Source organism: Alternaria viburni, assembly GCF_023758015.1.
Source record: "Alternaria viburni strain BMP 2772 chromosome Unknown scaffold_4, whole genome shotgun sequence".
Taxonomy (NCBI): Eukaryota; Fungi; Ascomycota; class Dothideomycetes; order Pleosporales; family Pleosporaceae; genus Alternaria; species Alternaria viburni.
This window is the reverse complement of record NW_026055773.1, coordinates 1,331,996-1,354,962: the sequence shown is the minus strand read 5'-3', so window position 1 is coordinate 1,354,962 and position 22,967 is coordinate 1,331,996. Positions and strand designations below refer to the sequence as shown.

Sequence of the window (22,967 nt, the reverse complement as noted above, 5' to 3'; positions counted from 1 at the left end):
GACCTCCGTTGCCACTGCAAGGCTCCGATTGGCTCCGTACGAACCGCGGCCCAGATCGACGGTCAAGAAAGTCGTCTTCGCCTTCGACTCACAAAGAACTTTCACTTCACACGCAACATACCTCGTGCAAGCCACGCAGCTTACAACAGACCTCATACCTGTGCAACTCTCCATCATGACCGCCACAATGCGCACCATCACGCGCCTCCCGCGCCAGCTCTCCCGCCGCACCTTCAGCATCTCCACCCGACACGCGCAAGCACCCTTCGGCTCGGGCCCAGCACCACCACGCCTCCCCAAAGAAGACCAAGAAATCTTCGAAAAGCTCCAAAAGCAAAGCACCGGCGCCTTCAGCACCCCAAAGGACATCGAAACACCCACCTCGACCCCCAACATCCGCATGCGCGTCAACCAATCACCCGACTCGTCCCCTACACCCGCGTCTCCAGCCTCGGCGTCTCGACCCCAGATAAACCAGTCGCCTGATAGTGCTAGTAGCGAAGGGCCGGAGATTAGATTTGAGAATGGCAAGCAGATTAAGAAGGGAGAGGAGTTCCATCCTAATATGAGGAGAGGGGCGCCGCCGGAGTTTGAGGGCGATGTCAATCCTAAGACGGGGGAGGTGGGCGGACCGAAGAATGAGCCGCTTAGGTGGGGGAGTACCGGGAAGACGGGGGATTGGAGTTATAATGGGAGGGTTACTGATTTTTGAGGGGGCGTGAGAGAAGCGGTACAGATGTTGTGGATATGTATATACTAGGGAAGTTGAAGGCGACGTTTGGTTGTGTTCATATCGCTGTAGGGAGATGAAAGACATTCAAAGACCAAGTGTACGATGCGTTTAAGTTGCCTTCCAGATCTAAGGGCTTTCGAAATGCACACAGGTGAGAAACCATACCTGCGCCTCCCAGAAGGATCAGAAAGGGTGGTAGTCAAAGAAAGGGTATCTGCCATGAATGACTAGAAGGGTGCCAATGGTTCTATCATCCTTTTGAAAGAGGCACTTGGGTATCTTGAGGGACCTGAAGAAGCGCGTGAGGGTTCGATTACGTGTTGTCGTAGGATACGTGCATTGAACAGTAGCAATGTCATCACGACCGCGACACCTTTTCAAAAGTATCCAGAATTAACTATACTGCATATAGTCTACGCTTTGTACACAAAAAAAGCGTTATCGAGAGAACAGCATAGATTACAGCTGCCTCGTCCGACATCCTGAAGTAAGCTCTGACCTCGGTGTCTAACTGCGGAACATGTGCAAAACGTCCTTTGTGTACTGTAGAATGTTGAAATATACATGGTGAAGTTTAAGAGTGGTGGAATTTCTAGAACTCTGGTTCAGTGGCTTGCATGGCGTTCGGATAGCTTGGAGTTCCGCGGCAGTACACTCACCCGGATCACCGAATCTAACAACGCTCTAGTGCTTCGATCCCGGTGTCTAGTATTATTTTAGAGGTATTAGGCATTAGAATACACTAATTAATTTATCTAGTCTCTACAGCATAATCTACTAAATTCTCCTCTATATATTTTAACTATAAATTCTTCTATTTATTTTACTACTTCTTTAGCTTATAAGTTAAGTAGTTAGTAATCTTAGTAGCTTAGATTATTATTAATATTTAGTAACTATAGTTATTAACTAATAATAATAGTTATAGCTTTAGTATTAAGAGCTTTAATAGTATATTAGAAGAGCGTTTTAAGTACTATTATTTCTTTCTCTATAAATAAAGTAATATTACTTAAGAAATATAAGATAGTATCTCTTATAGCGTATGTAGGCACTAGCTTAATAGTAATTACTTTAATACTTAATTAGTATTAGCTATACTACGCTCTTAACTAAAAGATTATACTTAATATAGATTAGTAACGTAGGCTAAGATTATTCTTAACTATAACTATATTACTAAACTTATTATAGCTAGAATAAGCTAAAGAGGTAAGAAGTATTTAATTTATAGTAAATATAATAATAATAATAAAGATTTTATAGTAATAAAAAGAAGTTAAGCGCAGCGCGCGCAAAATTTCTACTTCTAGAAATAAGTAACTATAGTATTATAAGACTCGCACTTATAGTTTAGCTGTCTTCGCTCTTTTATAAAATACACATTAAACATTACTACTTGAAACCCTAACAGACACCTGGTGGTGCTTCGATGCGGGGTTCATCCGTGCTTGGTAGACTTTCGGTTTCCGAAATTGAAGAGTTGCTGCTTGGTTCTCTGTGGCTGAACCGTGGAAGGAATTTATTGATGCACGACCGTTGGAATGAACCCTAATGACGCACTTGGTCCCTGAGGAGCACCATGTGTTTGGGACGAGCAGGTTTCCAGCCGGGCGAGTGCTTGAACAACACAGAGTACACTTGAGATGACAGCTGACGATGCAGCGGGGCGTACCTAGGCATTCACAAAAGTTGCAATAGGATCAGCCAAGCACGTCTCGACGTGGCTTTTGAACGCCATTCGGGCATCGCGATGAAGCCAAGTATTCCCACATGAGCTTGCGCAGCATCATTGCTTGCTATGATGAGGCCAAGCTATGAGCGAAAACCTTGGATCGCAGAACATGAATGTTTCCACCAAATTGCGTGAGGGCGGGTGTGTTGTGCAAGGCCATGGTGGTTTCATTCCTGTGCCCAGGTTTCAGCCGTGCTGGACGGGCGTGGCAGGGCCGATCCTGCCCTTTGGGGGGAAAGCCGGCAAGGATGTCGCTTATCATCCTTGGAGTGATCAAGCTTTCGCATCATGGATTTAGCTGCAGGTCCCACATGGCTTTCTGATCATCAACGCTGGCCGCCCGCCAGCCGCTCTTCTATCGTAGATCTGATCTCATTGTTGTCGTCAATCCTCATCTGCCGTCCCGTCCAACGCTAACCATCATGCTGCATCCCCCCAACTGCCCCTATCGCTGTCCTCAATCCGGATTGAGTTCCGCGGGCCTCAGTGTCCAACGAAACACAGCCCTGGAGTCGTGCAGCAATGGTCTCGGTGTAATTACACCGTCAGCGCGCGCTACGACCTGTCGGTAAATCACCCTGGTCAGCACTATCCACTTCCATAGGACTAGGGCTACCCAGTCACAGTGTCTGTCGCATCCTCATGCATGCGAATGGTCTGGATTTCGAATTACCCTGGCTTGATGCTGTGGCTGGCGGCGGTACGTGTTGAGCAATGCAGCGATAGGTACCTAGGTAAGACCAACAACAAAGTCGCCCGGGCTCTTTTATACCCGCGGAGTCCGCCCTTCTGTGACGTGGACCTGAGTTGTCCTACCACCGACTCAGCCCTCGAGCTTACGTTTGCTAGCAGCACGATGCTAATGTCACTGATTGTTCCCACGGTATGTACTCACACAGTGCCAACAGACGCCACCCGTGAATGCTAACGCCTCGGAAATAGTGTACCTTCGCACGTCAGTTCCCGCTATGAAACTATGATGCGATTGTCAAGTTTCCTTTGTTTTTCTATCTCGTTCCCCTAGAACAACGATCTACCATAGCCCTGCCGCACTATAGCATAGCTCGTATCGGAACGACCCTTCGGCGACAACCAGGGGGCAGCGCGGCCGAACACGATACAGATTGTCAAGATACTTTGCGGCTGCCTTTCTTTCCTCGCTTTCTCACACAGCTGTCGACAATGTTTCGTTTGCTGCTTTGTGCAGCGCTTTTCTTTCAGCAGGCCCTCGCATTGAAGGAGACCATCGACCTTGGATACGCGCAATACCGTGGGAAAGATATCGGCAATGGTGTCATACGATGGGCTGGTATGCGGTATGCGCGCAGGCCAATCCGTTCAGATGGACTTCGATTCGCTGCACCTCAAGATCCCGAAGATGAGCGCAATGTTGTTGACGCTACAAAGGTACACAGCGTTTTCACGGTTTGTGGACACCACGCTAACAGCAGTTTAGTTTGGACCCCTATGTATCGGCACCAAGAGCAGCCTGACAGCCGAGTTTGGAGGGAAACACTCGGAAGACTGCCTGTTCGTCAACGTCTTTGCACCAGAAAGAGCTACCAACAAAAGCATGTTGCCGGTTTACGTCTTCATTCAAGGCGGCGGCTTCAACATGAACGGCAATGCAAATTACAACGGTGCAGACTTGATCGATGCCGGCGACGACGGCATGGTTGTGGTCAACTTCAACTATCGAGTAGGGCCTTATGGATTTCTCGCTAGCAAGGAGATCGTTGCAAACCAGAGCCTGAGCCTGAACAACGGGCTGAAAGATCAGAGGAAGGCACTCGAATGGGTTCAGAAGCACATTCAGCAGTTCGGAGGCGATCCGGGGCACGTTACCATTGGAGGCGCAAGTGCTGGTGGGGGTTCAGTGGTCTTCCAACTTACCGCATACGGTGGTCGAGACGATGGCCTCTTCCACGCCGCTGCTGCCGAATCTCCAGCCTTTCCGTCAATGCGAGATGTCGAGAACAGCCAATGGCAGTATGATGAGCTACTACACCAAACCGGATGCGCGGATCTCAATTGCATGGCCAGCTTGGATGCAGTCATCTTCCAGGATGCTGTGCGTACTCTCCTGAAGCCTTTCCCAGGCGGCAAGAACCCACCGCTTTACTTCTGGAACCCGACATTGGACTACGATTTCATCAAAGACTTCACCTTTAACGAATTGAAGGCTGGCCACTTCGTCAACGTGCCTACTATTTTCGGTACCGCCACAAACGACGGGATCAACTTCGTGGCAAAAAGTATCATGTCTCAACCTCGAGCTCAAGACTTCCTAGTTGATCAATACCCCGGTATAAAATGGGACACGATTCGTCAGCTTTGGGATGGCAACATTGGAACCACTGGCGACGCCCGCTGGAGATCATTGACCGCTGATGTCTACGGTTATATCCGCTACAACTGTCCCAGTCTAAACATTACCGATACGTACGCCCTCAATAATACGAACCCGACTTGGCAGTATCGATGGAATGTTGGAACCGCATCGCACGTTGGCGAGCTCCTACCAATCTGGAATAATGCCACTTCAGCGGCTGGTGTCTTTGTCCAGGCGTACTGGGCATCATTCATACGAAGCTATGACCCAAACACACACGCTGCAGAGTATCTAGTCTCCAAAGGTTCAGAGCTCCAAAGCCCAGACTGGCACTCATTCGGCGCAAGTGAAGGGCAGCGATTAAGCTTCAACGACAAAAATGAAGTGGCCATGGAAGCTATTCCCGAGACTGAGTGGCAAAAGTGTGATGCCATCGACGACATGGGTCTGCACCTGAAGCAGTAAGTCCACACCCTCTCTAACCAAGCGGCCTGTCATATGCCGGCAGATTGCGTACCGATGATATTCTTGCCTTATTCAGAAGTTACGCCAAGTCAGGAACGTGAGCTAACGATGACCGTAGACCCGTATTCGACCCCACCTCTCTCGGAACTCGGCACACACCTCTTCCATCCGCATACATGGGCGCCGCTACCATGCTCTTCAGTTTTTTCTACTGGGCTTACATATGAACAATGCGATGGATAATAGGACGCAAAACATCAAACATTCGTACGCCAAACGGCGACGCACAACTGAGACATCTGACACACGATGTCATTCGGAAGCCATGTCGATACTCCCACGGCTGATGCATCGCACGAAGAGAAGGCAAGTGTCGGAAGTGAGCTGTATGGCAGCTATTTACACATCCGCGAGGAGGCAGTGAACACCCGAGGAAGAGAAGAGAAAGATGCATGAAGAAAAAGCGAAGGCAGAAGGCCCAGCATGAGATTAGAGGAGCTAGGGAGATGGCAGTGAATGGTGGGCCGGTGCCTCGCACAAGGCTCTCTGGGCGTCTTGCTCTGTTCACTCATCAAGGTATCATTCATTGTGAATGACGGAGGCTCCTCTACCCTAGAAGCGCATCGTACAGACGATGGGTTTTCACACTGATTTTTGCCCGCGCGCATATAAGAAGGTATCTTTTGCTCCAAGAAAGGCGTCTTCATTATTGCGAGGTCAATCTTGCACGCATCTCCAACCCATCACACGTACCTATTTTGGAGGAGCTTTTGCGAAATACAAATATATTCTTTTCACCTCACAAGTCTCGAAAAGAGTGTCGACCGTGCTCATGGGCTACCCACGGCCTACGGCGTCTGCGAAAGGGAAGATGAAGGCATGTGATGATGAAATTGTCGATGAAAACTGGTCGCGCGTAGTGGATGACTCTGATGCGGCTTCAGATTTCTCTTTTGATGCGATCCCGCGGGAGCCTTTGACCCACACAATCTCAGGGTGCACAGAGGACTCTACCTCGTACAATGTCGCTGCAAATTTGAGTGAGCCCTTTGAGCAGCCAGTGGCAGTACCTGTTTTCACTTCTTCCTTGCAAGAGCACTTTGGTCCACTCGACACCGACTTCTTGACGCCTCTCGTGACTAGCAACGCGACTAATCGCTCTACAAGCACCAGCCCGCAACCTCGATACCGCCTCACAGACTCAAGCGCGCACCGTTACTCAAGCGACTCTATGTCGGTCTACTCATGGGAGGACCCCGCGCCGAAACCACGCTACTACGCTCAGGCGCTGTCTGTAGAGGACCTGGAAGCGCTCGCACGAGGCGAGAAGAACCACAACCTCCAAGAGTGGTCGGACGAGCGCCTTTTCACTCACCATGGAGATCGCAGGGGCCTGATACCCCAGGCCATGCCCTTGGAAGAGAAGATGTTCGCGCTCTCAGAGATTGAGCACGCGATGCAGCAAAGCCAGCCCGCTGTAGCCAAGACGAAGGAGAAGGTGCGTAATAAGTTGCACATACCTCGGATTAGGAAGACAACTGACAATACGAAGGATGAGGAACATAGTCGCACACAGTTTTGGCAGTCTTCTCAGTCGACATACGACCTTCGCTCTTCTATGCTGCCACCTCCGCTGCCCCGGTCAACACCAACTGCACAACCCTTTGAGTACGAAGAGCCGCGCAACCGTCGCTACTCACACGCTCGTGCAGCTAGCAGCGGAGACTACTTCTACCAGCCGTCCAGCCCTCGCACAAGCGCATACAACACCCGTCGTATATCGCCTCTAGCAAGCCCATCAGGCCCTTCATCTTCTAGCTCTTCGAACCATGTACGCAGCCCTCTAAACCAAGAAGTACGGTTCCGCGCTAACCCAGCGACGACGTTCGACTCTTTCCTCGTGCCACACAAGTCTGGTACGGGTGAGGTCCTTGCGGAGTCTAAAAACGCGGCGAAGGATAAGACGCCGACGGTGAGCCTGAGCCCAAGTCCGAAGGCGTTGGCGAAGGTTAGGCGGTTGACGAAGATGCCGTCGATGCCGCTGCTGCGGAAGCGTAGTAGTGGTTCGTGAGGTGGGTAGTTGGGTCTGGCTTGGAAAGACGGCGAGATGAGTGCTTTTGCTCACGTTTTTGAATGTGCTTAGTTGGTCACGGATGTACAGATGGGGTCCTTGTTGATTGAAGGCTCATAGACAACGCTTGTATTAGTGTTGTATGCATAATTCTGCCGTTCGCTTCTGAACTGAAAATGAGTGACGGAAGGAACGTTCCCTTGACACGTGGTGAGCCTAGCACTAATCAAGGATAGCGCCTTCCCGGAAGGAGCTGTTACTAGAAAGCACAGTCGCTCCTTCCTCCTGTCTCAACATCCAGGTGTCTCACATCAAGACACCTTACGCTACCCGGTCTCATCTCAAGTGAACGCCGCTTATGTCTTCATCTCGCCTTTCAACACCCTCTCATACTCCTCCTCTTCAACAGCCTTCACGTACATCGTGACATCTTTACCAGTGTTCCACTCGGCATCGACCAGGACCTGTGTCAAGCTATGGCTCCAGGAGCCTGTCTTCCGGTACTGACTGTGAGGTTTAGCCCATTTCCACAGTAACATGCGGCCCTCTGGGGCCAGCTCCCCACTTTCATCACCGAGAACTGTGAAGCTCAGGATATGGGCCAAGACGCTGTGGCCACCTTCATCGCCACCGTCATCTTCATCGCCAGCTTTTGCGTCTCGCAATCGGGCAACGAGCTTCGATACCATCGCTGTGTCTTGCGATGAAGCCTCAAGATCGATCTGGTTGCGCAGGAAGTTTGAGAGATTTAATTCGCTGACTGGGACGCGTACTTCTCCGAAGTCTTCATGGGACTGGATGAGTCGGATTTGAGCAGGCGTGAGCTGTGTATGCAACTGTGTGCAGGGGCTTGAAGGTGCACCGTAGCTCATGATGGTCGATGATCTTGGTGTAACGGCCACTAAGAAGGTGTAAGGGCATGTCAGTGTTGTTGCATCTGGATGCAGTTTGTGGCCCTTCGAAAAGTCAGCATCGCCACCGATACGCGCTCACTGGATTATCTCCTACCGAAGTCAGTGATATCTGGTGCGCCATTGTGAGTGTTGTGTTAGTTTTCACATGACTCTATCAGGATGATCTAGGTGAGTTCGGTTATATCGGCTATCCTTGAAGGAAGGATGGTTGCCTAGAGGATCTGATTTGATCGATTGGAGTGCCAAGTGTACGTACCCAAGCTGTCATCGCATATGCAGCACATCACCCTCGACGATTATCAGTCGAAAAGCTTATCCTCCCCGTAAAACTGATCAATGATACCGTTGCTCTCCGCCTGAATCCAAACACCCATAAGATCCACAGGCGAGAACTTAAGCCATCCATTCCACACTGTTTGAGGACATCCACTACCTGGACGACCTGCCGCAGCAATCACTTCAGGCCCCTCCATCGTCGTCTTCATTCCAGATAGCAACTTTACAAATGCTTCTTTAGCATTGTATGCTAGTTTAAGAGGACTTACGCCTTCCGGCGGCGTATCTCCTACGGGCTCGGGGCCGTTCTTCAAACTCTCAAGCGCCTCATCATCGATGACTATACACCAGGCCCACTTTGGACCGAGTTTCTCCTCATCGGGAATGTCGTCCTGTATTGCAGGAGGCCCAGGTTCACCCATTGTCTCCGGGAAGACCTTTTGAGCATAATGCTGGCGGAAATGCCTGCAGACGACGTCAAGCGACGCGCCAGGCATATAAGCAGCAGGCTCAAGACGTAAGAGGTCTATCATGTTTTGGTTGTATGGCGCGGGGTTGCTGTAACGCAGGTTATCTGTTGCGTGGGCGTAGACCTTGCAGATCACTGCTTGGAAGTGCGCATCATCATCGGTCGCATCTGTTGTTCATCAATATTTGCACTCGATAGGCTGCATTCTTTTCCACTGACCTGCTCTGTCTTCCCTATCTGTATCTTCGTTTGAGACTTCCTGGCCTTGTGGGCGCGTATAGGTGCCGTAAACGAAGAAGCCCCAGGTCGGATCTGCCCATCTTTCAAACTTCTGCAAGAATTCTTTACAGTCTTCCAACTGGCTCTCTTCTTGTGTTGCCATGCTTGCTTGTCTTGTGTTGCGCGAGCGATCGTTGGCAAAGGATAAGCATGAGACGCGCGCAGGCCATGTAGGATCGCAGGACTGCGGGAACCCGTGGACGCCTGAAAGGCTCGGGGTCAGGTCCTGTCGGCTCTGAGAACGCTGACGTAGGAATGAGCCCTTGCAGAGTATATTCAAGTTTGCGAAAGAACTAACCTCTACTTGTTTCACCGTGCATCACAGTCAAGAGATGGATTGGTCTGCGAGTTGGAGGCCGGGGATGGGCGCAGGGCGAGGCCACGCCACCTGCGCCCCGCGCGTTCGAAAAAGTGATCATATATTGCTCACCACTTCTTACACCAAAGTGAATGTCACTTTTCCCTCAGCTTCCCAATATGATGGCAAAGGCTGAGTCTTGTCGTCAATAGTGAGCCGGCCCATACCGACTCGTTTGTAGACGTCGGGCTGAGATGTGGACACCAAGGCTAACCACATATACGCAGCGCTATGTTTATCCTCACACACGACACAAAGGCAACATGTGACCTCCAGTATGGGCTCTTTGAACGGATCTGAGTCGGGGAAGAAAAGTCCCATGTCCTCCCGGGTATGACGCGTGGTCACACGCCGTCCCCACGCTTGTGGAAACCAAGGTGACCAACTGCCTAGCTCTACATCTGCTTTGATGAGATAACCTCGAAATCGAAGCGGTCTCGTGTCTACTTGTTGGAAACTCATGGTTTGATCTGAAGGCGATTCGTCTCGACCATAAGCCGTCTCTTCGAGATCGTTATCAGCGTGGCCCAATTGATCGATCGTTATATCGTAGGACTCAGCCCAATGTCGCAACTGCTTTTGTTCGAACTCAATGGATTTACCCCACTGCGATAACCAGGTCCAAGAGGGAGCGTCTGGTCTATCGATAGCTTGCTGATGAGACGAATGTGATGTATGCGCACTGTCGCCTTTATGAACGGCCCAAAGTAGTCCCAAAGGCAGGTCCTCTTTCCAGAGCCCGTTGATATACGATAGTTGGTTATTCTTTGCAAATACATTCGCAATGCCGGCAATGGCTGGTAGAACATCATTGGCGTACGTGAGCGAGCGCTTGCAGTAGTTCTCAACAAGTTCGCACCAGCACGTGAACATATCCTTTCGTCTTTGACCGTCCGAATCCTGTGCAGTTCTACAGTCGTACATCCAAGAACGCAATTCATGATTTTTGGGGCGCATAGTAGCGTTGCGCTTATGATCATGAGGTAGACTCTCATAAAGAGTAGAATGTCGGCATTCCCACTTTAGTTGGCGAGACCCAAATTTCAAAAGTCGTGGTGACAGGAGCTCTTCCTGTAGGACCCATCCTCTTTTCTGAAGAGGCGACTGCTTTGATTCAGTATGTAAGAGGTTGAACGGGTTATAACAAGCATATCTCGACACTTCCAACACACGGCTATTGAAGGTCGCCCTAAAATCCAATTTGCAGGGTTTGGACGTGCGAGGATCTCGTGGAATGGACAATCCAGCTCCAGAATCATCTCCTGCTTCCGCAAACAGTGTGATTGTTGACGCTTGGTAAATGCTGCCCATCTGGCTGATCTCATTTTGCAGGTCCTCGGGTGAGTCGTGTATGATGCAAAGTGCATCAATCCACAGATACTCGAACCCCAAACGATTTGTAACCAACAGGGCATGCTGGAAGGTCTTTGGTAGGGCTTCAAGCGGTATCTTCTGCTGATGATTGGCGATGTTCTCAGTCAAAGTGCAGTATCTCTTCGTATCGCCCCATTTATAGCTTAGTGTAAGATACGGAAGGCTTCTTTCCTGGCCGTCTTCTAAGACAAAATCTCGGGACCCTTTGATACGAATGACGCGGGTAGGTAGGGTATATTCTGTGTCGATACCACAGCCGAGGTGTTCGCTCAGGCATAAATGAGACCACGTTGACGCAAGTTCCATGTTTGCTTCTGATAGTGTCGAAGAGTCTGTCCAGTACGAATACATCGGATCTTCAGCATTACTATCGCCGGCCGCAGAGTTTGGTGAAGCTAACGCCGCCAATGGCTTTTGAAATGCGACTACAGATAGCAGTCTGTCAATGAGACTTCAGAACGGGTGGATAGAGATTCTTACCTGGTAGATGACTCTCGCATTGAAAAAACCAGTTGCGTTCGCAACTGTACACTGTGAGATTGTCGAAGCATGGAGTTCCCACCCCTTGATCGTCGTAGTTGAGAGCAAGATTAAAGACAATCTGTTCCCCGGCAACGCGCGTATCATTCCAGAGTTCCGTATCCATCAAAAAACGATGCGCAATAGTCTTGCAGAAAGGGCAGCCTGAGTCCGCGGTCTGTATAAGAGAGTCAAGGCCCAGAGAATGCAGATAGTATAGTGACGCGTATGGTGATTGGATGACCGCTCCCTGCAACTCGAGTGAGCAGTCTTCATAAGATTTGAAGTGCATGTTGCGGCACTTATGACAGAGCGTCGTTGCAGCAGCGCCGACAGTGGCGCTTTGAGGCTGGACATCTTGACTCCTGCTTGCCCGGTATTGCTGTAGCTTAGTCCCAGGTGTCGTGCGAGTCGAGTTATCTGATAGTACTAGACTAATGCGACGCACGTTATCAGCGTCAGAAACCAAGCTTAGTTCTTCCATGTTTGAGGACAGGAATTCGATGTTTGTGTCGTTTACAGGCTGCAATCTGAATTACCTGGAGTGTAGGGTCGGCGGGGTAATACTGTACGAGAGGCCTGACGGCCCTCGGCCGAACACGCAACATTGACGCCTCACCGTCAACGCCTTAACAGCGACGCCTTAGCATTGAAGACTTCGCCATCGAAGGTAGTGAGCGCACAGGCTCCGACCTCACTGCTTCATCCGAAAGATCAAGTGTTAATGTGAAAGATGAACATCGCACTCCATTTCGATAACAAGCGAGATACGCGTGCACCACGCCAACTTCATGATTATACCCCGGAATCGGCCGTGCTTGGCAGTCATGTGACGTATGCCCTCCGCATTTTCCTCCAAGCTGTGGTGGCCTAAAGGCGCTCGCCAAGCTCAAATGCTGGGTGAGGAGCTCCGAATCTCAGCAGAAGTCTCTGGTCGTCTCGTCTTTTGGACTGGTGGGGCCACTCTACGATCATGGATCACGTTGTTGCCATGGTGCCCAGGTGGCGTTGCACGGCAAGTGAACAGGCCGTCCGCAACTGTCACTCACGATAATTTCGAGACCTTCGCAATCAGCTCTCACTCAACATGCGCCACCATGTGAGTAACGATTTGCGACAACGATGACTGAAGCGTGGAAGAAGAAAGAATTCCAGCAACTTCCAAGATTGCGCTCTTCCACGAAATACGCCAGCGGCAGGCAGGCCCCTCTGCGGAGTTCGTGGAATATCCTGAGCCTGCACCCTCCTAGCTGGCATTGTTACAGATCTACCAGGACGTATTACACGAAAACGATCCTGCAGGAATAGCAGCAAAGCGACTCGGTGACTGGGTGCATTTAGTATCAGACCGTGATACCTGCTACGACATCGCTAACCCCTATGGCGACATCCTTATGCTCATATTCTCAGCCGCACGAGAGCTTTCATCTCGCAAACACCTCCAGATACTGTCAGATCTCACAGTCGAATTAGCGAATCTACTCGGCGTTTATAACAACACGGACAAACCAATGGTGTTTGGAGAGGGTTCTATCGCGGTTCAACCAGGGGAGAGGAATGAAGCTGCACAGTCAATCGGGAGGAGAACTATGGACTGGGCTACCAAATTTTACTCCTTGGATTGGGGACGACTTGCGTAGCAGGCTCCTCCAGTTCCGCCAGGTCTCTGGCAATGAACACGATGGTGACCAGCTACCATCTTGCAAATCCGAAGACATGTACACCAACGTCGACACATTCGCAGCTCTAATAGCACGAAAAGATACGCCACAAGCATCTCCGCTGCGCAGTTGTGTCGATTTTGCCTTTGCGACCTTCGATTCACTGGAGCATGGTCCTGGTACAAACTACGATGGAGATGCACATGCTGCAGTTCACGCAGCGGCGGCTTGGTTGATGATTGCGGGCAAACAAGTGGTGGCTGCAGGGTCTCCTTTCAGCAAGTACAGTTACATCTCTGGCAGTCTATGGGAGGCTGAAGGCGGTACCAATGCAGTGGATGTCAAACGACTGCGATTCTGGAAGGGCCGGTTCCAAAACTTCAGGGAATCTGGAAGACTTTCGGACCAAAAGGCCGTGGATGCTACGGTCGAGGCTACGATAGCTCTAGATGAACTAATCGCCGCGCATATTTGAGGAAGATTCGAGGCAGGCTGTGCACGGGAGATGCTCTCATCGATTCGTTAGACAGCAGTTGTTCCCATGCGTATCATCGATAATCTCGGTTCCCGGCTAAACTCGATCTGCCCTGGCAGCTTTCTCACAAGAGTAGCGAATCTTCTGTCTGCATTGCCTCTGGCTTTAATGAAGAAGGACTGTAGGAAACAAGACCTTGATCGCCAAAGTCGCGTGCTGCGAGATACGAGGTTATCCGTTAAGCGGGCGATGAAGTAATACGCATCGCTAACCACGTTTCGTGGTCTCGATTGGCGTAATCCTACGCTGTACAGGATAGGAAATGATGGTCCAGATGTCATCAGGCTGAAAATTGTCGACGCAAGCTCCGAGGACAACAGTTGCCGACCGGCTAGAGGCAACTCCGTGATTGGTCTAACCTGCGCACCTCCCGCGAGCGATCCCACCCGTGTGTAGATAAGATGTCGCTTGAGGTGAAAGCTTCCTGCTCGTCTATACGAAAGCTGAGTAAGGTCGCCTATGGAGAAGCAACCCGAAGTCTATGTGGTCTACTAGCAAATTGTATCAAGCATACTCCATCGACTACGCATCCAGTCCCAAAAGACTCCAAAAGCCTCTGCGATATTCTCAGCGCGGTCAAACATCATCAGTCGACAGGGCAATGCCTCGATTTGCAATATCAGGCTCAGCCAAGGTGGGGAGCATCATGACAAGCATAAACCCGTAAGACCATGGCACGGCGGCTAGAGCTGAGAGCTGAAGTGCAGTCCGGTCAGCCTCATCGGGCTGATGGCTGGCTGAATGATATGTTGGCGCCCAGGGCGTTCGCATCAAGATCAGATTGGTCTGCTTGCAATGGGAACTCCCACCTCGAACTCCGCAGATGAGAACCTCACCTCGCCGATCTTAGGAGATCCAATCAGATGCGGTTATGATGTGAGTAGCTGTATGAGTGATATGTTCTTGGAGTTGATGTGCGCCGGAAATGGAAGGAGCGTGGCACAACATTTATTGCCTGCGAGAGGAAAGCGGTCAGCAATTGCTGTGGCCTGGCTCTTCCCAGGACTGTTGCGGCGGTCGTAGAGAGAAACAGGCTTTTTCAAGCTGAGAGGTTCGCGTTGATACGAGCGATGAATGCCTAAGTAACTTCGCATAGCGAGCCCTGTCTTCTCACCTCGATCTGACCCACGCCCATCGATCCAGTTTAATCACGAACCGTAGTGGTATTCAGTGTTCTCTATGATCACCATCGGGAAACGTTATCAACTCAGCATACAAATCGTTCCATTATGTCTGCATGGGCCAAGTTCAGCAGCACATCCAATTCCCTCGTACTTGGAGATGAAACCTATGTTCTCCAAAGGACAGACAGAAGCGCAAGCTCGCTCTTTCGCTTCGACGACCCGCGCTTTGAGCCATTGAAGCAATACGTCTACAATCCTCTACCGCCAAAGATGATTCGTCTCATGCGCCTCAACTCGGGTGATCGCGAGGACTCCATTCAATGTGAGCTTTTCGAAGCGGCTTACGACAATTCCTTCCATATCCCCACACGTGTGAGTCGCGAGTGGGATGACTCCGAATCTCGTGAGCCTGAGCAGCGAAACGAGACAGATGCCGAACGAGAACTGGAAGAAGTGAAACAGCGGTTGAGTCCGTTAGTGAAGGAAATGAAGGAAATGAAGGAAATAGAAATGAAGGCATTAGATGTTACATGGTGGAATACGGCGCGCGTATGGCAACTGGCAAATCCTGTATGGCAAACGGTGGGTGGTACATGGAATACGAGAGTGATAGACAGACCGAGAGCGATGGAGGAAACGCGAGCAAAGATGAGACTGAGAGTGATCGAGGAAGAAGTGGGATCTCTCAAGATCACATTCGAAGGGCTGAAGGGCAGAATTCTGCGAGAGGAGTTGGAATCAGTTGAGAGGATTGAAATTGAGTACGAAGCATTGTCATGGTGTTGGGGTCGGGCTATCTCTGATTACGTGGTATTGGTGACGAAGGGTGACGAGTCCTATAAGATGCCAGTGAGGAGAGACCTGGCCCTGGCACTGAAATACCTTCGCCACCAAGGGAGGCCAAGGATTCTCTGGATTGACGCGATTTGTATCGACCAGGAGAACGACGTCGAACGAAACCAACAGGTTCAGATGATGTCCAGGATCTACACTCGAGCTGCTAATGTCTGTATCTGGCTTGGGCAGCAAGACAACGAGAGTGAGGTTGCATTCAAGTTCATCAAGGAAGAAATCACGCACCTGAAAGACTTTGATTCAATCAGCTCAGATAAGGATTACGGCATCAAGTGGCAGGCACTAATGGTCCTTATGCAGCGAGAATGGTTCTCCCGCCGCTGGGTTGTTCAAGAGCTGTCTCTAGCAAACAAAGCTGAGATATGGTGCGGGCCTGACTCAATGCCATGGAAAGAATTTGCTGTTGCCGTGGAGCTTTTTGTGGAGGTTGAGAGCGCTACACATCGGCTATCGGAAGTAATTCAGAAGGACGTACAATTTCGGCACGTACCGGGCTGGTTTGAGTATGTTTCACAACTTGGAGCCAGCCTTCTGGTACAAGCGACGGGCAAGGTTTTTCGTAGTTATGGAACACCCATGGACAGAAACGAAGTGGACGACAAGGACCCTGACACCAAAATGACCGACGAAGAAAAAGCTACCGAGGAGGCAAAAGCCAAGGAGAAGGCCGCCAAGCAGAAGCATGACGAGCGGGCTGAGTCGCTCGATAGCATACAGACAATTGATCCATTGGATCGCAGAAGCCTTCTCAGCTTGGAGTATCTAGTAACGACGATGTTCATATTCAAAGCAAGCGAATGCAGAGATTCTGTGTACTCTATGCTAGCTATCGCTAGAGACGCAGCACCATTCGCTTCGGATACAATAACATACGCCATAGACGAAGTCCCCGGCGCGACGAATGCGGCGTCAGTCATCAAGCCTGTCAGGTCGACCAATGATGCAGATTTGCCGTTTCTGCTATCGCTCTTCCAGGGGTTCCTTGCAGAGAAACCGTTTCTAGTCGACTACACTAGACCATATTCAGACGTCTGTCGAGACTTCATGGAGTTCTGTATTTGGCGAAAGAACGCACATGATCCAGTCCAGGCTCTAGACATACTATGTCGTCCATGGGCGTTGGAGCCCCAGCTCGGCAGTTCGGCTAGAGTGAAGAAAAAGAAAAGAAAGGCACCTGCAGACCGGGCTGAAAAACCAACAAGGCTTACATGTGAGCGAAGCCCCCAATGGAAACAGAAATACAGTGATTACGAGGAATACCGAAAATGGCTCATTGAGAAGAGCATAAAGTGGAGTTCGGGAAGAGCAAGAAAGCTTTGCGAAGATTCACGGAAGCGGAAAGCGCAAGAGAAGAAACAGAACCAAGATGATAAAAACCAGATGGAGCCAATCAAAGACATTGCTCTTCCGTCATGGGTACCTCGTGCTAAGAATGCACCGTTCGAGATTTATCGCCACCCTGGCATGCAGATCAAGAAGACAGGACGAGCAAATGTAGACCCTGTGACCGGGTGGGCACAAGATGCGCACAGAGACTTCAAGAAGACAGGACGAGCAAATGCAGACCCTTTGGTTGGGTGGCCGCAAGATGGGCACAGAAACTACAGCGCCGCACAAACCGAGACTGTGAAGCTTGACTACCTCAGGTTTAAGAAGAGACCTCGCATGGGACATTACAGTCTCTATGTTACGGGGTTCAAAGTGGATGAGATTGACGAGGTCAGAGATGCGTCTCAAGGAGGGAGCATTCCAAATTCATGGCTGGAATTGAGTGGTTGGGAACCGCCATACACCCAAGACCCACCCCCTGAGTTTTGGAGAACAATAGTCGCCGACAGAGGAATCGATAACCGTAACCCACCATACTACTATGCGAGAGCGTGCAGAGAATCCGTGGATAAGGGTGGGCGGGAAAGTGGTCGTGTGAACACCACGGCTTTGATCAACAACGAACGAAATTCCATCATTGCGGAGTTTTGTCGGCGGGTTCATGCCGTCATCTGGGGCCGGTCTCTCTTCAAAACCAAAGAAGGTAGGCTAGGACTTGGTAAAGACGTCCGAAAAGGGGATCTGGTATGCGTTCTACATGGATGTACTGTTCCGGTTATTTTGCGCGCCCAAGAAAAGAAGGACGGAGACAGAGACAAAGAAAGATTCGAAGATCAATATCAGGCATTCAAGTCGTGCGTTCAGAGACTGGAGAAAACCCTCGTGTGCAGGAAGAGATATCAGAAACAAAAAGAGAAGTACATGAAACAAGGAGAAGACACCACAGCAGTCTCTAGTTGGGAGCAAGACGTGAAAGACGCCCGAGAGATAGTCAACAAGGAACTTGCCAAAGATAAGGAACGAAGGGACAAGGAGCGAGAAGAAGTTAAAGAGCAGCGTGGTAGGAAGGAAACCCCGAAGCAGAGATTCAAACAAGACGAAGAGACATTCTATGTCTTCAAAGGGGAGAGTTATGTACACGGATGTATGGATGGGGAAGCAGTGCGACGGCGATTTTACGGGACGGAGGAAGAGTGGATTTACGAACTACGCTGAGGACGGCGAGGAGGTGCGGCCCAACATGTACTCCCCTGTAGCTGCGCTATCGACCTTTCTCTTTCACTTCAACAAACCTATCCATATCACCTAAACTTCCATTTCTGCTCTTGCTCTTGCTCTCAAAATCATCTGAAATCACGCGATACAACTTCTTTGGATCGTCTCCCTCATCGTGTACAACCCGTTCTTTCCATTCCTTCCACACCTCGGTCCTGGGCAAAATCCCCGACGCATCAACCCACTGCTTCTCGCTCTCGGCATCCTTGAATTCTCTGATCAGGTTCGCATAAACATGTGTTCTGGTCTCCACTCTCGAGTCCTCTTCTTTCTTTAGCCTTGCCATTACCCACCGACTGTTCAGCCGCTGTCCAACGAGCACATGGAGTTGCGCAACCGCGTTTAGGATAATGAAAGCAACCTGATCTAGTGTACTTCCATTTGGCACCGCTGAGAAGATGAACAACAACACCATCAGGCTAGCCATGCGAGTGAAGCCTTGCCACACAGACGATGGTACGCCGCACGGAGCCTCGCGGTACATCAACCCGCAACTCGTCCAATCTTTCACGTCTTTACGGCTTCCTTTGAGCACAAAGGCGGAGTTGTTGCGACCCATAATAAACACAGCGTCAGGCGCGTCGGATTCGTGTACATTCCGGCGTTCGGCGGGTGCGGGCACCACGTTGAAGTACTCGATGAGGCGCAGGATGATCGACCACCCTGTGAACGCGGCGCATGTAGCGTACGACACCCATGTGGTCCCAGGAACTTCATGGATAGCGACCAGTAAGCCTGCGATGAGCAGCCATGTCGTAGCCGTCCAGCACGCGATGAGGATTTCTGAAGAGCGGCTTGCGCAGTCTTGTTCTCTGCGCGTCGCAGGTATGCTGAGAACGGTGTATCTTTTATCTTCCAATAGTTTGTTATGTTTCAGCGCATTTGCCAATCGAATGTTGCGCAGAGGTGCGCTTTTCACGCCATACGGCGAGAAATAAGTTTCTGTGCTAGGTTCGAGTAATAGATCGTAGGAGCGGACGTAATTTTGCAGTCCGACAACTGGCGCGGCAGTTAAACACTGCAGGAGAGAGCGCCGACTCAGGCGATAGTTGCGCTCTTCATCTTCGCTTATCAGCACGATGAGAGAACTAACGTCGAAGGTCCAAGGCTGCTGAGAGGGAGATGCAGCCATCAATGTTTGATGCTGGTAGGGTAGATTAAAGTACATGGGAGTGAAGATATCGAGTGATATGAAGGAGTTGTGTGAACTGCAATATATACTCGAGGAGCTGTGGCGGAGGCTGGGTGACCGGCCGGTGAGTCCAACACGCCTCCGAGGCTGAATTCTATGCGGGTTGCCAAATAATAATAAAATTTCTCCTGACATTAAGCACAAAGATCCTGAGGCGAGCTCAAGAGGCAGGGATCTGACAAGGCAACTTGGATGTGATGAAATACTCTCACTTACCTAGGTGGTATACCGAAACAATAGCAATGACGGACTGAAGCGTAAAGGGTTTCCGCAAGTGCTCTACCGCGAGAACTCTGACTGCGCCGCATGCATAGACTGCATCAAAGAGATTTCTTGCTCATAAGCCAGTGGCTGGAAGTGATGTAATGTTCTTAGGAACTGAGCGAATAGCCTGCGCTGCTCTGAAGCGAAGTTACCAGGGTGGTAGGCAGTGTACCACCCTCTAGGCCTAACACCGTGTATTGATCATACACCGGTTTTCTGCTGCTCATTATCCCAATCCACCACTATTCAGCTGATGTCCCCGGGGACCTCCGTCTCTCTTCCAGATGCTTCGCCTGCACGCCACTGTCTACCTTGGTAGAGGCTAGGCACTGCAGGATGGGTTAGCTGCTACACGAGGCTGAGAAAGTCCCAACACAGGAATTTCTCGGGGGATGCTGCTGATGTCACGACAGTTCGTGTTGTCATCCGCTCGCAAGACCGCCTTAGCACCGTTTGGCTTTATCCATTACGAATGTACCCCATTGTTGTATGTTTCTGACCTTCTTTTTGCCTATGCAAGCGGATGCCCATCTCTTTTTGCAACATCCTACAGCCTCTTCCTATGTTCGCCGCTGTACGGACATGGTCCAGCCAGTCTCACGTTCTAACCAGACACTAGTTCTAAGCTGTACACGCTAGTATTGAACATACCCCAAGAACGCCAATAGATACTCCTATAGAACAACCCAAATCGCTAACTGAATCAACTCCGATCGGTCCATCTTCCACCGCCCTCTCCAGGTCTAACGCCAGCCTTCTTTTCACTACCCGAGAACTTGGCCTCTTCCTCTTCCCACTTCTTCCGCTCCTGCCGCCTTCTCGCTGAGTAGGCGCGCGAGAACCTCCAGGCCTCGGTATCCGCCAAGTTCCATTGCTCCACGGCTTCGACAACTAGCTTCATGTTCCTGTCCTTGCTCTTGATGGCCTCGCGTGCCTTCTTCAAGCGCTCTTCTTCTTTCTCGAACCATTTCTCGTCCGGGATATCTATACCCTCGATGGGCTTGGGGGGTTCGGGACGGGGGAAGACGATGAGTTCGGACTCCTTGCTGGGCGAACTGGGCTCGGCATTCGCAGACGCATTCTGGGGTAGACCGAAGCCGAAGATCCAGTCCAGATCGTCTTGGGTGATGCGCTCGGCTGTGAGCCATAGGGTATGAGCGGGAGCCGCTGCTACAAGCTCCTTGAATTTGAGTACGCGGTACTCCTCAGTGTGGTCGTCCGGAATAGATTTGTCCGTCAGCTTCTTGATCCACAGGTCCCGTGCCGCGCTGTTGCGTAAGAAGTTCTTGTCTATCATGTCGCGTGTGTAGTGTAACGAGGTAAGCGTATATGGATGGGGAACGGTTCCAATCGTGAAGAACTTGGTCGTGTTCACAAATTCTGGGAACAGCTGAAGCTTCATTCCTTTGTTGGCATCGCATGGTTTGCACTTTGGTCGGTTCGGCGGGCATGACTTGGGCATTGGGGTGATCGGACATTGAGTAAGGTTACGCGCAATGTCCGTTGTTTCGCGTAAAAGGACAGTCGTGTGCTCCGGCGCAGGCTTGACGATTACCACACCTTCCGGATGCTGTTCTTGCCAGGTCAGATGGAGATGCGAGTTGACGAGGTTGGCGAGTAAGTCGAGGGCCTCGGCTTGTGTCGTGTTGGTAAACTTATCAGCGACCGTCTTGTACTTGCTGGAAATAGTAGGCATGTTGTAGGATGCGATGCCGTTGGCCTTGCTGTCTACGTCCATGTCCTTCGTGTCCAGGAGATTGACAATCGCTCCACCCTCTTTTTTGGCGAGCTTCAACAGCTTATCCTTGCTCGCGGTGACATTCTTGAGCAGCTCGTTGCCCATGACCTTCTTGATCGCGTCATCGACCATCATTCGATCTCCAAAGAAGATGGCGTTATCCAAGGTCTGGACCCTCGACAGCTTGGCGTATTCGTTTCGTCGCAGAAAGCTGAGCATCGGGTTCTCGTACTCGGCCATGGGCAGTGCGAGCCAATTGACAAGAACGCCGCCACCCATGTGCCCCCAGGCCAGCCAGCGCATGACCTCAAACTCGATCTTGGGATCTAGCTTCATGCGCTGGAACAGCTGGTATTGTGGGTGGTGCATAGCCTCAGCCCGCGACAGTACGACAGGCTTGAAGCCCTGCGCCCACCATGCCCGTCGCCATGCCAGTATCAGCCGTTGTTCTGCCGCAGACACTTCCTTGTTCTGCTTCTTCGGTACGTCGTAGTATGTGTAAATCGGCGGTCGTTCGCGTAGCGGTGGTAGGAGAGCGGTGTTCTCGTCGAGAGTTACGCGGGAGGAGAAAGGGTTGCGCCATTTGAAATCGCTGAGCCACTCTATAGCGCCGTAAGCACTGGCCGTGGTACTGTTTGCCTGAACCGGTGGCTTGTGTGCTGAGGGACCGAAGGGTTTGGGCACAGCTGGCAGCTCGCCCAAGTCAGGCAGGTGAGCTTGCGGGTGCTTGACCGCATCGGCGACTTCGTCATAGGTCGGAATGCTGTCGCGTGTTGGGGTTCCGTAAAAGGTAAAGTTTACTATGACGAAGAGCAGAAGGATGATGATGACCTGGAACCTCCTCGGGGGCATCTGCAGCGCAATGGGCCGGCCCATGAAGGTATGCTGAGTCGGCATGGCACAATCGGGTGTAGTGAGGTGAATACAAGGCAGACTATGGCAATTCTGGCGACATGGGCGCTTTCAGGCTACTGGAGCCGGTATCCGTGGTGGGCCTGATGTTGCTGATTGAAGGCAATGCGGCGCGAACTCAGCTCCGCTAGGCGATGCGAACAAGCTTTGAAGCAAACGTAACGAGCGACAAAAAGGCACAAAAAGACGCAGAGGTTGCAGATAGTTGCACCAGTTGACACGCCGGGTGACGCGTCGTGCTAAGGGAACGTTTCCAGTTTGGCGAGGGCGAGGTGCAAGGCTAGCGCAGGGCTGATGATGCGCCCCAGACCCAGACATCCCACGCGTTTCGAGCCTTCGGTGGTGGGGGTCGCCCTGGCCGATGTCGCCTGAGTCGAGCATTTTGACGGGATGCGTCATACCTCTTCTCTTACTGTGGTGTCCATGACTCCAAAATCTCCTTCCGTTCTTCAATTTCAAAGGCTGTGAAAACAATCATCACTCCAAGCCTTGATCTCATACCTTCTTGCATTCAGTCACATCCCAATTGACATCCGCGAACCATCTACGCGCATGCG

At 50.9% G+C, this 22,967-nt stretch overlaps 8 protein-coding genes across 8 annotated transcripts; 5 read left to right on the top strand and 3 right to left on the bottom strand.

The window, feature by feature from the left end:
- Positions 1-175: 175 nt before the first annotated feature.
- On the top strand, positions 176-712 carry J4E79_002732 (uncharacterized protein; the record flags this gene model as incomplete). Its single annotated transcript, XM_049351629.1, has 1 exon — positions 176-712. One exon carries the CDS (start codon positions 176-178, stop codon positions 710-712), a length of 537 nt encoding a protein of 178 aa, XP_049214267.1.
- Positions 713-3,650: 2,938 nt separating this feature from the next.
- Positions 3,651-5,265, top strand: J4E79_002731 (uncharacterized protein; the record flags this gene model as incomplete). Its single annotated transcript, XM_049351628.1, has 2 exons — positions 3,651-3,875; positions 3,925-5,265. 2 exons carry the CDS (start codon positions 3,651-3,653, stop codon positions 5,263-5,265), a joined length of 1,566 nt encoding a protein of 521 aa, XP_049214266.1.
- An 832-nt stretch (positions 5,266-6,097) lies between these two features.
- On the top strand, positions 6,098-7,336 carry J4E79_002730 (uncharacterized protein; the record flags this gene model as incomplete). Its single annotated transcript, XM_049351627.1, has 1 exon — positions 6,098-7,336. One exon carries the CDS (start codon positions 6,098-6,100, stop codon positions 7,334-7,336), a length of 1,239 nt encoding a protein of 412 aa, XP_049214265.1.
- Positions 7,337-7,692: 356 nt separating this feature from the next.
- J4E79_002729 (uncharacterized protein) lies at positions 7,693-8,208 on the bottom strand (the record flags this gene model as incomplete). The annotated part of the gene is made up of 1 exon (XM_049351626.1): positions 7,693-8,208. The coding sequence occupies one exon, from the start codon at positions 8,206-8,208 to the stop codon at positions 7,693-7,695; it is 516 nt and encodes a 171-aa protein (XP_049214264.1).
- Positions 8,209-8,549: 341 nt separating this feature from the next.
- On the bottom strand, positions 8,550-9,377 carry J4E79_002728 (uncharacterized protein; the record flags this gene model as incomplete). The annotated part of the gene is made up of 2 exons (XM_049351625.1): positions 8,550-9,163; positions 9,215-9,377. The coding sequence occupies 2 exons, from the start codon at positions 9,375-9,377 to the stop codon at positions 8,550-8,552; spliced, it is 777 nt and encodes a 258-aa protein (XP_049214263.1).
- A 3,864-nt stretch (positions 9,378-13,241) lies between these two features.
- Positions 13,242-13,661, top strand: J4E79_002727 (uncharacterized protein; the record flags this gene model as incomplete). Its single annotated transcript, XM_049351624.1, has 2 exons — positions 13,242-13,365; positions 13,399-13,661. 2 exons carry the CDS (start codon positions 13,242-13,244, stop codon positions 13,659-13,661), a joined length of 387 nt encoding a protein of 128 aa, XP_049214262.1.
- A 1,289-nt stretch (positions 13,662-14,950) lies between these two features.
- Positions 14,951-18,244, top strand: J4E79_002726 (uncharacterized protein; the record flags this gene model as incomplete). The annotated part of the gene is made up of 2 exons (XM_049351623.1): positions 14,951-17,732; positions 17,823-18,244. The coding sequence occupies 2 exons, from the start codon at positions 14,951-14,953 to the stop codon at positions 18,242-18,244; spliced, it is 3,204 nt and encodes a 1,067-aa protein (XP_049214261.1).
- Positions 18,245-20,463: 2,219 nt separating this feature from the next.
- J4E79_002725 (uncharacterized protein) lies at positions 20,464-22,395 on the bottom strand (the record flags this gene model as incomplete). The annotated part of the gene is made up of 1 exon (XM_049351622.1): positions 20,464-22,395. The coding sequence occupies one exon, from the start codon at positions 22,393-22,395 to the stop codon at positions 20,464-20,466; it is 1,932 nt and encodes a 643-aa protein (XP_049214260.1).
- Between the last annotated feature and the right edge of the window lie 572 nt (positions 22,396-22,967).